The sequence below is a fragment of the Triturus cristatus genome, chromosome 2_1 (genome assembly GCF_964204655.1).
Source record: "Triturus cristatus chromosome 2_1, aTriCri1.1, whole genome shotgun sequence".
NCBI classification, from domain to species: Eukaryota; Metazoa; Chordata; class Amphibia; order Caudata; family Salamandridae; genus Triturus; species Triturus cristatus.
The window spans coordinates 1046669663-1046687718 of NC_140581.1; the positions used below are offsets into that span (position 1 = coordinate 1046669663).

Consider the following 18056-nt stretch of genomic DNA (forward strand, 5'->3'; position numbering starts at 1 on the left):
TGCCCGTCGGTTCCGTAGAGTTTTCTTGGATCTGAACCGCACGCAAGCCATGCATTTCGATTCGTCGTGATCCGGCGAGAGACATTTATTACAGACTGGGTGGACATCGATATGAGGGTACTTGGCGTGGCACAACGGACACCTCTTGAACGGAGTCCTCGATTCCATCGTCGATCGAGCGTCGAAGTTTGGACCAATTCGGTCCGGAAGTTGGAAGAGGGTGTGGAGCACTAGAACTAGTAGTCGACACCGAACGGTAACTGTACCGACAAAAACTATAGGCCTTTTGGCCTAAAACTAAGTATTCCGAAGTTGAGCTGAGATAGTTGCATCCGAACCCAATGGCGGAAAAAAACAATCTGGGGAAGGAGAGGATGCCCATGCGCACTGTGGTCCAGGGGAGGAGTCACCCATCTCAGGATACTTCGAAGACTCTTCCAGAACAACAATGTGCAATCATCCGGACCCAACACTAGGCGGCGATCTATGCAAAGATATGAATTCAGCAGCCCACATGCCTCGAACATAGCAGTTCCCAACCCTAGCGGCGACCACCGGTATCTGTTGCAGTGGTTTGGAATAGTGTTTTTAGTACAGCCTGGCCCACACTACCTTGTTGCTTGGTTTGCACATCTACACAGTAATTTTTAGTGAAAGTGTGCGGTGTTGACCATGTAGCTGCCTTGCAGATATCATCTAATGGGATGTTCCCTAGAAAAGCCATAGAAGCCCCTATCTTTCTTGTAGAGTGGGCTTTAGGGGGAACAGATAGCGTGCGTTTTGCTTTGTGGTAGCAAATCTGTATGCATTTTACAATCCACCTAGCTATCCCTGATTTAGAGATGGGGTTGCCTTTATGAGGTGGAGAGAAAGAGTCAAACAATTGCTTTGTCTTTCTGAAAGGTTGTGTTCTCTGGATATAGTAAAGCAAGTCCCTTTTAACATCCAGTGTGTGTAGAGCCCTTTCTGCAACAGTTTGAGATTGCGAGAAAAAAAACGGTAATTCTACCGATTGGTTTAGATGAAAAGGTGAGATGACTTTGGGTAGGAATCTTGGGTTGGTACGTAGGAGAACCTTGTTCGGGTGCATTTGGAGAAAAGGTTCTTGTATAGTAAGTGCTTGTATTTCACTTACCCTTCTAAGGGAGGTGATGGCTACAAGGAAAGCTGTTTTTCATGTGAGGAATTGCAGTTCGCATTTATGCAAGGGTTCAAAAGGTGGTCCCATTAGCCTTGTGAGCACTATATTTAAGTTCCACACTGGTGAGGGTGGCACTCTGGGGGGAATTATTCGTTTTAAGCCTTCCATAAAGGCTTTAATGGCAGGCACTCTGAAAAGTGATAGGTGCTGTCTGTTTTGTAAGTAAGCGGCAATTGCTGCGAGGTGTAGCCGATTGGATGTATATGCTAGGTTACATCTTTGTAGGTGTAGTAAGTAGCATATGATGTGCTGTATGGATGCGTCTAGAGGGTTGATTGTGTTGTTATGGCAGTAAACAACAAATCTTTTCCACTTGGCAGCGTAGCAGGCTCTAGTGGTAGGACGTCTAGCTTCTCTGATAACATTCATACAGTCGGGGGGAAGGTTAAGGTATCCAAACTTTAGGATTTCAGGAGCCAGATCGCAAGGTTGAGCTGAGCTGGGTCCGGGTGTCTGATCTCTCCATGGTTCTGGGTTAGGAGGCATGGTGAGAGATGTAATTTTTGGTGTGGCACTACTGAGAGTTCCAGCAACGTGGTGTACCATGGTTGTCTGGCCCATGTTGGAGCTACTAGAATGAGTGTGAGGGAGTGCTGTTGTAGCTTTCGCACCACTAATGGAATTAGTGGGAGAGGTGGAAAGGCGTATGCAAATTTGCCTGACCAGTTCATCCATATCGGATTGCCTTTGGACAATGGGTGTGGGTATCTGGCGGCAAAGCTTGGGCATTTTTTGTTTTCGTGGGTGGTGAATAGGTCTATTTGTGGATGCCCCCACATTTGAAAGAACGGGTGAAGAACTTGCGGGTGAAATTCCCACTCGTGGATCTGCTGCGTCTGTCTGCTGAGCAGATCTGCCATGGTGTTCTGGACTCCTGGGACATGTTGGGCTAGGAGAAAGATTTTGTGTGGAATTGCCCATCTCCATATGCTCTGTGCCAGTTGAGAGAGCTGGGGATATTGTGTGCCACCTTGTTTTTGGATGTAGTACATGGCGGTCATGTTGCCCGTGCGGATAAGGACTGCCTTGCCTAAAATCTGTGTGTGAAAGGATTTTAGGGCTCGAAAGATTGCCAGTAGCTCCAGATGATTGATGTGGAGTAACTTTTGTTGCGGCGTCCATGTGCCCTGCACTGTGAGGTGTACTAGATGAGCTCCCCAGCCGGAGAGCGATGCGTCTGTTGTCAGGATTATTTGTGGAACTGGGTCCAGGAACGGTCGACCTCTGGAAAGAATTGTGGTGTTCCACCACTACAGAGAGCGATGGGTGCGACCGTCTACCAACACCAGATCTGTCAGTTGCCCCTGGGCCTGGTTCCGTTGGCGCGCTAAGCACTCTTGGAGTGGACGCATCTGGAGTCTTGCATGAGGCACTATAAAAATGCAAGAGGCCATCATCCCTATCAGTTGCAAGAACACTCTTGCTGGGAGGGAGTGTTGAAGTATGAATTTTTGACGCAAAGCTTGAATGCTTGCGATCCTTTCCGGATTGGGGTAGGCAATGGCTTTTGAGGTGTCTATGGTGGCACCGAGGTATTGCTTTATGTGGGATGGTGTTAGCTGGGACTTTTGGTGGTTCACTGTGAAGCCCAGTTAGTGAATTAGCTGGATTGTAGTGGCGGTGTGGTGTACACATTGGTTGTAGGACGCGGCTTTTATCAGCCAGTCGTCCAGATACGGGAAGACGTGAATGTGCTGTCTTCTGAGGTGTGCCGCCACTACCGCTAGGCACTTGGTAAATACCCGTGGTGCTGTTGTGACCCCGAATAGGAGCACCTTGAACTGGTAGTGTTGCCCGTCCACTACGAATCTGAGGTACTTTCTGTGGGCATGGTGTACCGGAATGTGAAAGTACGCGTCTTTCAAGTCCAGTGTGGTGAGAAAGTCGTTCTGGGAGAGGAGCGGAAGTACCTGCTGAAGTGTTACCATGTGAAAATGGTCCGAATGTATGTATGTGTTTAGAGGTCGGAGATCTAAGATAGGTCGTAGAGTCTCGTCTCTTTTTGGTATCAGAAAATATAGGGAGTAGACCCCTACATTTTGCTGATTGTGGGGGACCTGTTCTATTGCGTGTTTTTGTAGGAGGGAGATCACCTCCTGCTTTAGTAACGTGGAATGTTCTTGTGACATTGGGCGTTGCCTGGGTGGAATGTTGGGGGGGTAGATATGAGTTCCAGGCAGTACCCTGAACGAATAATTTGGGTCACCCACTTGTCTGATGTGATGGACTCCCAGACGTGAAGGAAATTTTGTAGTCTGCCCCCGACCGGAGTGGGATGGTCTGGGGGGAGCAGGGGAAAGTCATTGGGTAGGCGGTGTGGCAGAGCGGGCAGTATTTGTTTTGCCTCTGCCTTTATTGTTATTTCCTCTATATCCGCCTCTTTGATAACCTTTTATGAAGGTGGACTGAGGAGGAGATTTGTAAGATGTGGATGCGCTATCTGAGGAGTAGCCTCTGCCCGTGCCCCGAAAGGAAGAGCGGCGAAAGGAGCGTCTAGGAGGGTGTGACTGTAGGGCTCCCATGGATTTCGCCGTATCTGTATCTTTTTTCATCTTCTCGAGGGCCTCATCTATCTTTGGGCCGAATAAATGTTCCTGATCAAACGGATGGTTTCATATGGAGGCTTGTACCTCGGGTTTAAAGCCGGACACTCTCAGCCAAGCGTGTCGACGGAGTAGGACACTGGTGTTAATGGCCCTGGAAGCTGTGTCTGCTGCGTCTAAGGCACAGCGTATAGAGGTATTGGTTATGGTCTTACCCTCTTGGATTAGTTCATTGGCCCTATTTTTATATTTTTCTGGGAGATGGTGCATGATGGTTTCTAGTTCATCATAATGCGCTCTGTCGTATCTGGCCAATAGCGCTTGAGTGTTGGCGATACGCCATATATTAGCTGCCTGTGACGCAGTGTGATTTCCTGATGCGTCCAGGAGCTTTGATTCCTTGTCAGGTGGTGGTGCTTCGCCTGACGCCTGGGAATTTGATCTTTTTCTTGCGGTGGATACCACTAGGGAATCCAGTGGCGCTGGCCCTTTGATGTAGGCAGGATCAGTAGGGGCAGCTTTATACTTTTTTTCTATGCATGGGTTTAGGACCCTAGCCCTGACTGGGTCTTTAAAAACCTCTGGCGCATGTTTTATTACCCCTTTGAGCATAAGTAGTATAGCTATGTGCTGTATCAAAGGTGTCTAGGAGGAAATCTTCCTCTACTGGTTCAGTGTGTAGCTCTACCCCGTGATAATGTGCCGCCCTCTGAAGTAGGTGGTGAAAACCTAGTGAGTCTTCCGGTGGCGATGGCCTGGATGGATATAGGTCATCTTGTGGGACATCTGGAATGTCTGGATTATTATATTCATCCCAGGGGTTTGGGGATCCTGTAGGGGTGGGGTCTTGTGGCACATCTGCTGGGTCGTTGTATGGGTCCCCCTGATCATCATGGTCTGGAGACGGGGTCGGACAGCGATGAGGCAGGGGTGGAGAAGGTGGAGGGGGTGGAGGTGGAGAGGGTGGAGGAGGCGGGGAAGGCACTCTGAAAGGGGAGGTTGCACAGTCCTTCCTCTTTGGAGGTGGAGGTGGAGCTGGTTTGTCCAAATGTCTCTTTTTAGAAGACAGTGCCAAATGTCCAGTTTTTGGATCCTTGGTAAGTGTCTTTTGCAAAGGATCCGGTGTAAAAAGTTCTTGCGACACTGGTTGTTCGGTCGGCGCCGACGTTTTCGGGGCTGACGGCTTCTTAGGCTTTTCTGTGCCGCGCTTTTTGGGAACCTCCGATTTTTTTGTTCGGTGCCGAAACAGGCTTCGGCGTGGGAGTGTCGGTGCCGAGGGCCTTATGATGTTTGGTCGGCACCGAGAGGCTGGGTTTCGACACCGAGGGCTTTGGTGTGGAGCTCGGTGTCGAGGTAGAGGCCGATCTTTTCTTCGGCGCTGAAGGGTGTTTTTCGGCTTCGCTGGCAGGCTGGCTCGAGCCCGAGCCGCCGGAAGGCTTACTTAGCTTCGTCAACGGGCCCGAAGGTGGGGTGTTCGAAGCAGTGTCTTTGGTCTTGCCTAGGCCCGAAGGCGAAGGCGTGACCGAAGCCTTTTTGGGTGTCGGCGCGGGTGTGGGAGGGGGTATTTTACTCACGACCCTCTGCGCCGGGGTGATGTCCTCCACATCCAAGTCGTCAGTTTCGGAAGCACTGACGAGGTCCTCTTCGGTGTGCTGGTGTCCCGGAGCTTCGACGTCGTCCCCGAAGATGTCGACTGGAACGGAGGTCGAGGAGTGCGCCATTTTTCGTCTGGCCCTTCAGTCTCGAATAGTCTTTTTGGATCTAAAAGACTTGCAGGCGGGACAGTCTCGAGCCTGGTGTTCAGGGGAGAGGCAGAGGTTGCACACCTCATGAAGATCGGTGTGGGGGAATTTGGACCCACATCGAGGGCACTTCTTGAATGGAGTTCTTTCCATCAGCCGGGACCGGAGCCTGGAGAGGCCCGAAGGCCGCCGTCGATGACTGGAATCGAAGGTGCGTCGAAGAAGAAGGTGATTGAGGAGATTAGTATCTAAACAATACCGCGGAGAGCGAGGATTTTGCTTCGATCGTCGAACTGGAATGTTCGGAACCGGAGCGCGAAGTATTACATCCGAGCCCGATGGCGTAAAAAAACAATCTGAGGATGGAGCCGAAGCCCATGCGCAATACGAACCAAGGGAGGAGTCACCAACCTCGTGACTTCCAAAGACTTTCCACGAGGAAAAACAAACTGCAAACATCCGGGGTCAACACCAGATGGCGATCTATGCAAAGTGTGTAATCTGCAGCTCATATGCCTCGAACACTGGTTTTTCTACAGCTGGGTCCAAACTGAGGAGGCATGGTGGTCAAAAGAACGATGGACTGGGATGCGGCCCAAGTAATTACCAGTGGTTGAGATGAATTCTAGCATTCGATCCATCATTTCTTTTAATACTTTTGTGAGCCGTCCTAAGCGGGATGGGTATGCTCAGATGTGGATCCTGTGTACACTGTGTCACTGGAACCAAGCTGTACGTGGCTGATGAGCCTAAACTAAGGTGAAACCTGTCCTGGGCTGCATGTATTATGATTCAGAGAGGACCTGGTTTGGCAGTTTGAGCTGAAATGTTCCCATTAAAGCAGTGTCAAGAGTGATTTGCATGTAACTGGTCCAAACTGAGGTGGCATGGTGTGCAAAAGAGCAATGGACTGGGATGCGGCCCGAGTCATTACCACTGGCTAAGAATAATTCAAGCTTTCCATCCAGCTAGGGTATTCCCAGATGTGTGTCCAGTGCACACCGTGTCACTGGAACCAAGCTATAACTGATGGATGAGGCCTAACTAGGATGAAACCAGTCTTGAGTTGCTTCTGTGGATGAGCAAAAGAACGATGGACTGGGATGCAGACCTAAGTAATTTCCTTTGGACAGTAGCAGCTGCTACCGATCAGGAGTGGTGGGGTTTAGGGTTTTTGGGGGGTAGGCAGGAAGGAAATAAAAAAGAACACTTACCTTGGTCGGCCGGCCTCCACCTCTCTTCCGTCTTCTTCTTCCTGTCTCCACCGGCAGCAGGGAGCAGCAGAAAGCAACTGGGCTCCCAGGCTCCCCACAGCCAATCACAATGCTCTAATGTGATTGGTCTGAGTGCCGTGGTTTGGCACTCAGATGGGGACTGGGAGTCTTTGCATGTTCCTTATCAGGCTGTGTAATGCAGCCTGGTGGGGAAGATGCAAAATTTGCAGGACTGTTCAGTAGGCCCGAAAGGGACGGCCAAGAAGTCATGCTCACTTAAGGAGTGCAAACCACTCCTCTCCCTGCTCTGGCCAACTCCGCCCCAAGAGCAACTGACTTCAATAGGAAAAATAAAATGATAATAACAATACGTTATCATTTTATTATTCATTTAGAGCAGTGAGGTTACACTTCTCTGCCTTAGCGGAGGAGCCACCTCTGCCGGTAGATGAAATTACTTCAAGCATACCATCCATCACTTTTTCTTTATTTTTGTGTCCCTTTCACAAGGAGCACATCCACAAAGTTGTTCTCTTTAGTGCCAGAAACTACTATGAAAATGTGTGCCGTTTTGGACCCAAAAATATTCCTCCTTTACTCAATGTTTTTAGATTGAGGAGGGCCTAGTAGCTTCCCCGACAATAACGTTTTGCAAAAACCAAGACAGTTCAAAACAAGAATTGCCATTGTTAAAAGGATGGCTATCAACATAAGACCTCTTGGCTTTGCCAATGCTTTTTGATCTCTAAATTGAACGCCCACTTTAAATCAATAAAGAGCAGTAGCGCTAAAAAGCGCTACGCCACAGCAGAGCAGAAATGTATACAGACCTTTCAACCCACGTGTTATACGCACTTACCTGCTTCACCCCATGATCTTAGCTAATAATAGTGTAGCAGGTGCAGTGTCCCAAGGGCCTGGGGGTGAGAGGGGACCTCTGTTCTGCAAATATATGTGTCTTTCATATGGGTGGAGGGGTAGGCACCATTTTGCTCGCTTGGATTAGGACTTGGGGTACACCTTCTAGGCAACTGAGCCACCCTGAGATGGCGCAAGGGATGGAGCAGGGAAGCTGTGGTAATGTACAACGCCAGGGCTTTCCTCACTGAACTCTTAATGTGCATCCAAAGAGGCTCTTTGTTTACTGTGAAAGGTTTGCGGAGGAAGACATTTGTACTAATGCAGTGCACAAACACATGTTGCCTTTGTGAGCGTGCCTCTGCAAACTATTCCACTGTCAATAACACCTATGTAAACGGTCAATCTCAATTCTCAAGTCAAGAAACATTAGAAAAAAGGATACATACTTCTTGTTTCAACCTGTGCCATAGACGCACATCATCACATAAATTTTGATTGTGGCAGAATTCATGGATGTAGAATTCCTCGACTGGCAGCCCGATGTTAGCCTTCATATTCACCTACATCAAGCAGAAACATATTTTAAAAATGTGTTTCTGGTTATGATGTAACCTGATTATTAAAGTCACTTGCATATATCTTCAAGGTATGTAGATGTGGTGTTAAGAATAGTAAATCTATACTTTTTATATATACTTACCTTCTTGACACTGAAGATTAAATATTTTGTTTATGACATTTTGGCAGGTCAATATTAAAAACTCAATGTTGTGGTAGAAAAACGAATACACTTACCTTGTACAATTTCTTCAGCATTTCTAAAATCAGGATAACGATCTCATAATCCTGGAAGATCATATATGTACTCTTTAGTGGGTTCACAATAACCTTTTTAAGCATGACGACATGTTTACTCAAGGAGGAAGCTGACAAAGAAGACCACAATTTCTCTAGGGAAAGATATAAAGTAGATTATTTATATGTTCTTACGAAAATGGTGCTGTCAGATACAATATAGTAAACACAGTTTATATCTGAATTTTTCGTCAACACAAGGATTCTAGTTCATATTGTAGGTACCCAGATGTCTCCATTTACGAGTGAAAATTAAAGATCTGCATTTAAAAATGAATTCATAAACTTGCTCTCTGGTTTTTAACTGTGACAACTGCTTTTTGGGAATTGCGAAACCACTGATTGCACTTGGGGGGAAAGGTGCTATTATTTTGCCGATATTGAATTTTGCAAAAACAACAATTGATGGACAGAATGCAGAACAATGTCATACATTCACCCCAGTACAGAGATCTGGGCCTAAATCCATCGTTTTTTTGCTCACCATGCCATTCCAGTTTGAACCCAGCCATATGCAAATCAGTCTTGACCCTGTGCCCCATGGGAACAGTCCAGCCCGAACTGCCAAGCCAGGTCCTCCCTGGACTGGAAACAAGCATCCTAGGACCGGTTTTGGGCTTTCAGCCCTCGTCAGCCAGGGTAGCCTGATTCCAGTGGCATGGAGAGCAAGGGACTCACGTCTGAGCATACCCTTCCCACTCAGGGTGACAAATGCAAAAACAACAATTGATGGACAGAATGCAAAACAATGTCATACATTCACCCCAGTACAGAGATCTGGGCCTAAATCCATCGTTTTTTTGCTCACCATGCCATTCCAGTTTGAACCCAGCCATATGCAAATCAGTCTTGACCCTGTGCCCCATGGGAACAGTCCAGCCCGAACTGCCAAGCCAGGTCCTTCCTGGACTGGAAACAAGCATCCTAGGACCGGTTTCGGGCTTTCAGCCCACGTCAGCCAGGGTAGCCTGATTCCAGTGGCATGGAGAGCAAGGGACTCACGTCTGAGCATACCCTTCCCACTCGGGGTGACAAATGCAAAAACAACAATTGATGGACAGAATGCAGAACAATGTCATACATTCACCCCAGTTCAGAGATATGGGCCTAAATCCATCGTTTTTTTGCTCACCATGCCATTCCAGTTTGAACCCAGCCATATGCAAATCAGTCTTGACCCTGTGCCCCATGGGAACAGTCCAGCCCGAACTGCCAAGCCAGGTCCTCCCTGGACTGGAAACAAGCATCCTAGGACCGGTTTCGGGCATATGGCCATGTCTGAACTGGGGTGGTGTAGTGGGCAAAAGAACGATGGATTTAACCCAGATCTCTTGACTGGGGGAGAATGTATGCATTGTCAGCATTCCGTCCATCATTTGTTTGTTGTAACGCTTTTCGCCCTAAGTGGGATGGGTATTCCCAGACGTGGGACCCGTGCTCACTACGCCACTGGAGTCAAGCTATCCTGGCTGATGACAGCTGATAGCCAGAAACCGGTCCTAGGATGCTTGATTCCGGTCCAGGGAAGACATGGCTTGGCAGTTCGGGCTGGACTGTTCCCATGAGGCACAGGGTCAAGACTGATTTGCATATGGCCATGTCTGAACTGGGGTGGTGTAGTGGGCAAAAGAACGATGGATTTAACCCAGATCTCTTGACTGGGGGAGAATGTATGCATTGTCAGCATTCCGTCCATCATTTGTTTGTTGTAACGCTTTTCGCCCTAAGTGGGATGGGTATTCCCAGACGTGGGACCCGTGCTCACTACGCCACTGGAGTCAAGCTATCCTGGCTGATGACGGCTGATAGCCAGAAACCGGTCCTAGGATACTTGATTCCGGTCCAGGGAAGACATGGCTTGGCAGTTCGGGCTGGACTGTTCCCATGAGGCACAGGGTCAAGACTGATTTGCATATGGCCATGTCTGAACTGGGGTGGTGTAGTGGGCAAAAGAATGATGGCTTTAACCCAGATCTCTTGACTGGGGGAGAATGTATGCATTGTCAGCATTCCGTCCATCATTTGTTTGTTTTAACGCTTTTCGCCCTAAGTGGGATGGGTATTCCCAGACGTGGGACCCGTGCTCACTACGCCACTGGAGTCAAGCTATCCTGGCTGATGACGGCTGATAGCCAGAAACCGGTCCTAGGATGCTTGATTCCGGTCCAGGGAAGACATGGCTTGGCAGTTCGGGCTGGACTGTTCCCATGAGGCACAGGGTCAAGACTGATTTGCATATGGCCATGTCTAAACTGGGGTGGTGTAGTGGGCAAAAGAACGATGGATTTAACCCAGATCTCTTGACTGGGGGAGAATGTATGCATTGTCAGCATTCCGTCCATCATTTGTTTGTTGTAACGATATTGAATTTTAGTCCCGTGGTTTTCTAAATGGAGACAATTGTTTTTAAGTGACATACATCCTGTTTGAAATACCAATTGTACTTGGGGTAACGGTAGCGCGGGGAGAATTTTATTGGTCTCACCTTCGGCCACAATCTTTTCCGCCACACACCCATTTTTAGAGCACTTCTTCTTTCCTAAACGCGGTCCAGTGCCTGCTGCACAGAAGAGCCGATTGGATGCTGGGCGGAAGGGGTTAGCCTTAACTGCGACGCTGGAGCGAACGCGCGGCGGACGCGCGTCTAAGGCAAGCCAGTCTGCGCCCGTCCGGTAGGGGCCAGGGGCCAGAACCCCTGGTCCAAAGAGGAGATATTCTGCTTTAGAACCGCAATCCCTAGCCACAGGTAACCATGCACTTAATAACAATGCCATAGTCAAATTGAGAACCGAAAACATTCTGAGGCACAATGGGACAGTTAGCCATACTAGCTTGAGACCAGCACCTCGTAATAGCATCAGGCCGGGGCACCCTCCTGGCTTAAAAATAGCAGTTTTAAATGCGAGATCTCTACAGAAATATCATCTGGAGATCTTCACGATTCTCCAGGAGGGGGATATTGATATACTGGCACTCGCGGAAACTTGGTTGGGCGACACATCTGTCCCGGATATCATCGCTGCCCTCCCAGGTGACTTTGATGCCCTCTGGCACAATAGGCAAGATAACAGGAGAGGAGGGGGAGTGGCGATCCTTTTCAACACCAGGATCATGGCCACCAAGATAGTAGCAGAGAGCGTACATAACACAGATATGCTAGGAGATAAAATCTCCTTTAAAGCCTCTTGCCTCCTTCTCCTGGTAGTCTACCGCCCCCCAGAGGCAACCCCTGGGTTCAACAACTACTTCGCTGAGATCGTGTCTGATCTTAGTACACGGTACCAGCGACTCGTGGTGGTTGGAGACTTTAACCATCATTGGGAAAAAACCCCACGAGAGCCGCATTCCAAACAGCTTGACATGGCAATGTCCTCCCTGGGGCTCCATCAATTGGTGGATCGCCCAACCCACATTAAAGGGCACACTTTAGACCTGGTCTGGTCCTCTAACCCTCGGGATAGGCTAATGGATATTCGGCCCTGCACCTGGTCGGACCATTCGTTGATCTCATGCTGGGGGCCAATGGATAGCCCACTTTCACATACTCCTCTTGAGTGGAGAAAAGTGCGAATACACTACAGAGGCTACCCTCACCCAAATTTGAGGAAGGTAACATTGACTTAGAAAGCGAAACTTTCACTAACACCCTACAAACTGCTATTGATCAGGTAGTTCCAGAAGGTAGCGAAAGAAGTAGATATAAAGGCAAGGGGGGCCCCTGGTTTAACGAGCAACTGAGGGAAAGGAAACAAAGCCTCCGTCAAGCCGAAAGACGGTTTGCGGAAAGCTTATGACCCCGCTGAACTAAGAACCTATAAATCTCTACTCACACTTTATAAAAAATACATCATAGCTAAGAAAGCTGAGTACTATGCAGCGTGAATCACCAACGCGCCAAATGTACAAAAGGAGACTTTCAAGATCTTGAAAGAACTCAGCAAAACGTCCGATGCAAACTTCGCAGTAGCACCAACTGACTGTAACGTCCTACAGTCTTTTTTCCTCCAGAAAGTAGCAGACATCCTTCTAGAAATTGAAAACACACGCATCACCATGAGCTCCCTGGAATTGTCCACACCCCTACCCCTCACCGGTCATCTTCTCACTAGCTTCCCTCAACTAGACTCAAGGTCTTTAATAGTCCTGGCAAATGGCACCAAGTCAGGCTCTCCTGCCGACCCATGCCCGCCACGGATCTTCAGGATGGCACTGCCTCTTGGAAAGTCAGATTCTCACCCTCCTGAATAATTCCTTGGCAACTGGCCAGGTCCCCGTAAACCTGAAGGAGGCTAGAGGTACTCCTCTATTAAAAAAACCAGGGGCAGACAGGACCGTATTAAAGAATTATAGGCCTATCTCCTAGCTCCCTTTCCTGGCGAAGGTTGTGGAGAAACACATCTTGAAGACCATTTCGGCATTCCTGGAGGAACACAAGCTTCTCCAATCCCACCAGACAGGTTTCAGAGCCCATCATAGTACGGAGCTGGTTATGTTATCAGTTCTGGATGAACTCAGGATTAAGGCTGACAACAAAGAATCGAGCGCCCTGATTTTATTAGACCTGTCAGCGGCGTTCGATACGGTCTGCCACACAAAATTATTGACCTGGCTGGCGGACTTGGGCATTCGGGGGCAGGTCCATAAATGGTTGGAATCCATTCTATCAGGACGAACGCAGAGGATTCAACTGGGCGAGCAGGTATCGGAAAAGTGCAACATCTTATGTCGGGTCCCTCAAGGCTCCGCACTGTCCCCTCTCCTCTTTAATATATACCTACAGCCTCTGTTGGCTGCGCTAGCCAAAATGAACTGCCAAGTATTCAACTACATGGATGACACCCAACTCATCCTAAGCATACTCAGGTTTACAGTCAACTGGATGACTGCTAATTCCTTAAAAATCAATCCAAACAAGACTGAAGTCCTAGCTATCTCAACTAAAAACAACCCCTGGAACGATCAGTTTTGGTCCCAGGAGCTGGGGGCCACCCCTAACCCAGCACCCGTTGTGAAAAGTCTGGGCATTAAGATCGACTCTGAGCTCTCTATGACCAATCAAGTCAATTCTGTGGTCAGAACATGTATAGGTCTTCTAAGACAGCGGAGGAAACTGGTCCCTCTTCTTTCGGTCTCGTCAAGGAAAACGATAGTATCAGCAACTATTGTTTCGAGACTTGACTATGGCAACGCGCTTTATGTCGGGCTACCCCAGAAACTTACTAACAAACTGCAGGTAGTGTTGAATGACGCAGCCAGGCTCATCTTTAGCCTGCCCAGAAGAACTCATGCCACTCTCTTGCTGAGCAAGCTGCACTGGCTGCCCATTAAGCAGAGAGCAAAGTTTAAGGGGTTGTGCATTACCCACAAAGCTCTATACGGACAAGCCCCAGGGTACATAAAAGAACGCCTACTAAAATATGTGCCAGGGCGCGTGCTGCGCTCAGCAGAACCCGGCCGGCACACCACATCCAAAGGAGGGAGAGCGTTTTCGGTCCTTCTGCCACAACTTTGGAATCAGTTGCACATTATTCTCCGGAAAGAACCCAGACTTCTCCCCTTCTGGAAACAACAAAAAACTTTCCTCTTTAGAGAAGCATTAGATATGGCTTAAAGTCCTTTCAGTACCTGGAGACTTTTTCCACCTTTTGACTGGGTTTCTCCTCTTTCCAAAGCGCTAAGAGACCTGTCGGTGTACACGCGCTTTACAAGAGTAAATTAAATTAACTTAACATAACATAACATACCCTTACACCAGTAAGGTAAGCAAATCTGCTCAAAGGGGCATGCTGTACATGGGCTTTCCAGGAAATGGATGCCTCCAGATATAGGTTAAACAAAGCAAAAATGAGGAGATGATGGATGGAGTGCCGAAACTTTTAAGACACTCACCCCTAGTCACAGATCTGGGTTAAATCCATCACCGTTCTGTAGCTCACTTCGCCACCTCAGTTCAGACCCAGCTATATGCAAATCAGCCTTGACGCTGTGCCTCATGGGAACAGTCCAGCCCGAACTGCTGAGCCAGGTCTTCCCTGAACCGGAAACAAGCATCCTGGGACCCATTTCGGGGTAACTCCCCTCATCAGCCAGGCTAGCTTGAATCCAGTGGCAAAGTAAGCAAAGGACCCACGTCTGGGCATACCCTGCCAACTTTCAGCGAACAAAGTAAACACAAGGAGACGATTGATGGAGTGCTGAAACTTTTCAGATACTCACCCCAAGTGCTGGCTGAAGACTGATTTGCATATGGCTGGGTTCAAACTGGAATGGCATTGGGAGCATTTGGGACGGGTATGCCCAGACGTGGGTCCCGTGCTCTCCAAGCCACTGCAGTCAAGCTATCCTAGCTGATGAGGGGGTAAACCCCAAAACCGGTCCTAGGATGCTTGTTTCCAGTCCAGAGAGGACCTGGCCTGGCAGTTCAGATTGGACTGTTCCCATTGGGTGCAGTGGCAAGACTGATTTGCCTATGGCTGGGTGCAAACTTGAATGGCATGAGGAGCAAAAAAAGATGGATTTAGGCCCAGATCTCTGTACTGGGGTGAATGCATTTACAGTAATTCCCGCACCACCGCCCAAGCTCCCATGGGAAATTGGAGTTTGCGACCGCACCATGTGCGGTTGCATCGTAGTTGCGGTTTAGAGACTGCCGACTGGAGGTCGGTCGGTTCCGCAACTGCAGAGATGTTGGTCGGAGGCAACTCCGACCGACATCATAATGAGGCCCTTATTGTCTTGAGCGGGTTTTATCTGAATATGGGCCTGATGTCCTGAGGTTGGGTGGGCCGCAAGAAAACTAAAACACAAAGGGCCCGATTCACAGAATGAACTTAAGACTAAATCCTAAACTTACTACTTTGTGGTATTCACAGAATGCACTTACTGCTTTTGGTATTCACAGACTGCACTTACTACTTTTGGTATTCACAGAATGGATTTACGACTACTAACCTTACATCCGCACTCGGGCCGGAAATTCCAGCCCGGAAGCGGAGCTTCCGGCCCGGAGGCGGGGCTTCCGCGCCGGAGGCGGGGCTTCCGCGCCGGAGGCGGAGATTTCGGCCATGGCTAAATCTCCGCCACCGGCCGGAATCACCACCTCCGGGCCGGAAGCTCCGCCTCCGGCCCGGAACCCCCGTCTCTGGCCCGGAAGCTCCGCCTCCGGGCTGGAAGCTCCGCCTCCGGGCCGGAATTTCCGGGCCGAGTGTGGACGTAAAGTTAGTAGTCGTAAATCCATCCTGTGAATACCAAAAGTAGTAAGTGCAGTCTGTGAATACCAAAAGTAGTAAGTGCATTCTGTGGATACCACAAAGTAGTAAGTTTAGGATTTAGTCTTAAGTTCATTCTGTGAATCGGGCCCAAAGATTTGCTGCTTGTGGCCAGAACATAAGCAGGGTGGAAAATGATTCCTACCTGGGCATTTTACTTGATTAACATCCTAGTTGGCATCCCCTGATAAGTGATAATATGATGAGATTCAAGAGGGCTATATTTAGCCTAAAAGACTTTTCGCATTGATTGGGACAAAAGCCAATTAAGAGATTAGTAGGAGTATTTAAAGATAAGTGCACCCCTTTAGCTAGCTTTGGATGTGAAATCTGGGGCAATGCTTTTATTGCTCTGATTCAGGCAGCGGGAAGGCAAATGCTACTTACCAGTATGCATCTGTTCTTGGCATGTAGAGCTGCAGATCTACACACTGTGCATAGATCGCCATCTGGTGTTGGGCCCGGATGTTTGCGGTTGTTTTTCTTCTTGGAAAGTCTTTGGAAGTCACAAGGTATATGACTCCTCCTTTGGATCATACTGCGCATGGGCTTCGGCTCCATCCTCAGATTGTTTTTCGCCAGCAGGGAAATGATGGAGCGTAGTAATAAGCAGTGAAGATGCCCATGTGTGCTGTATCTAAATAAGATAAACTGGAACAGATAAAGGTAGCTGGGGAGGCGGGTGGGCGTGTGTAGATCTGCAGCTCTACATGCCAAGAACAGATGCATACTGGTAAGTAGCATTTGCCGTTCGAGGCATATGAGCTGCAGATTACACACTGTGCATAGATTATATAGCAGTACCCATCCTTAGCGGCGACCACCAGTATCTGTTGCAGAGGTTTGAAACAATGTCTTGAGTACAGCCTGGCCCACACTAGCCTGTTGCTTAGTTTGCTCATCTACACAATAGTGTTTAGTGAAAGTGTGTGGTGTTGACCATGTAGCTACTCTGCACATATCATCTAAGGGAATGTTCCCTAAAAATGCCATGGAAGCCCCTATCTTACGTGTAGAGTGGGCTTTAGGGGGAACAGATAGCGGTCGTTTTGCTTTGTGGTAGCAAATCTGAATGCATTTGACAATCCATCTAGCTATTCCTGATTTGGAGATGGGGTTGCCTTTATGTGGTGGTGAGAAAGACACAAACAGTTGTTTGGTCTTACGAAAGGGTTGTGTTCTCTCGATGTAGTAGAGCAAAGCTCGTTTGACATCTAATGTGTGGAGAGCTCTTTCTGCAACGGTCTGTGGTTGCGAGAAGAAAACTGGTAGTTCCACAGATTGGTTTAGGTGAAAGGGAGAAATGACTTTAGGGAGGGATTTTGGATTAGTACGGAGAACAACCTTGTTATGGTGCTTTTGGAGAAAAGGTTCTTGAATGGTAAGGGCTTGTATCTCACTGACCCTTCTGAGGGAAGTGATGGCTACAAGAAAGGAAGTTTTCTATGTTAGGGATTGAAGTTCACATTTGTGTAGAGGTTCAAAGGGAGGCCCCATTAGTCTGGTGAGAACGATGTTTAGGTTCCACACCGGTGACGGTGGCACTCTGGGGGGAATTATTCTTTTGAGGCCTTCCATGAAGGCTTTTATGGCAGGTACTCTAATGAGTGATAGATGTTGCCTGTTTTGTAGATAAGCTGCTATGGCTGCAAGGTGCAGTCTAATAGACGTGTAGGCTAGATTGCATCTTTGTAGGTGTAGTAAATAGCCTATGATGTGTTGAATGGACACATCTAGGGGATTGAAGTTATTGTTGTGACAATAGACCACAAAACGTTTCCACTTGGCTGCGTAGCAAGTTCTAGTGGTGGGTCGTCTAGCTTCTCTAACGACGTTCATGCAGTCAGGGGGAAGATTTAGATAACCGAATTCTAGGATTTCAGGAGCCAGATCACAAGGTTGAGCTGAGCTGGGTCCGGGTGCCTGATGTCTCCATGGTTCTGGGTTAAGAGGCGTGGAGAGAGGTGCAGCTTTTGGTGCGGTACTACAGATAGTTGCAGCAGTGTGGTGTACCACGGTTGTCTGGCCCAAGCTACTAGTATGAGAGTGAGGGAGTGCTGTTATAGTTTGCGTACCACTAGTGGAATGAGTGGTAGAGGCGGAAAAATGTACGCAAATTTGCCTGACCAATTCATCCATATCGCATTGCCTTTGGACAAAGGGTGTGGATATCTGGCGGCGAAGCTTGGACATTTGGTGTTTTCGTGGGTGGCGAAGAGGTCTATCTGTGGATGCCCCCACATTTGAAAGTACGGGTGAAGAACTTGTGGATGGAGTTCCCATTCGTGAATTTATTGTGTTTGTCTGCTCAGCAGATCTGCCATAGTGTTTTGGACTCCTGGGACATGTTGGGCTAGAAGAAAGATTTTTGG

At 48.4% G+C, this 18056-nt stretch overlaps 1 protein-coding gene across 2 annotated transcripts in view; it reads right to left on the reverse strand.

The window, feature by feature from the left end:
- Nucleotides 1–18056, reverse strand: part of HERC5 (HECT and RLD domain containing E3 ubiquitin protein ligase 5) — a 361249-nt gene that overhangs the window by 132314 nt on the left and 210879 nt on the right. For both annotated transcript variants that reach the window (XM_085635568.1, XM_085635578.1), the window contains exons 13-14: nt 8357–8511; nt 8008–8121 (exon numbers count right to left, since the gene is read on the reverse strand). In XM_085635568.1, coding sequence (XP_085491694.1) covers nt 8008–8121; nt 8357–8511 — 269 coding nt within the window. The remainder of the gene's footprint in view (nt 1–8007; nt 8122–8356; nt 8512–18056) is intronic.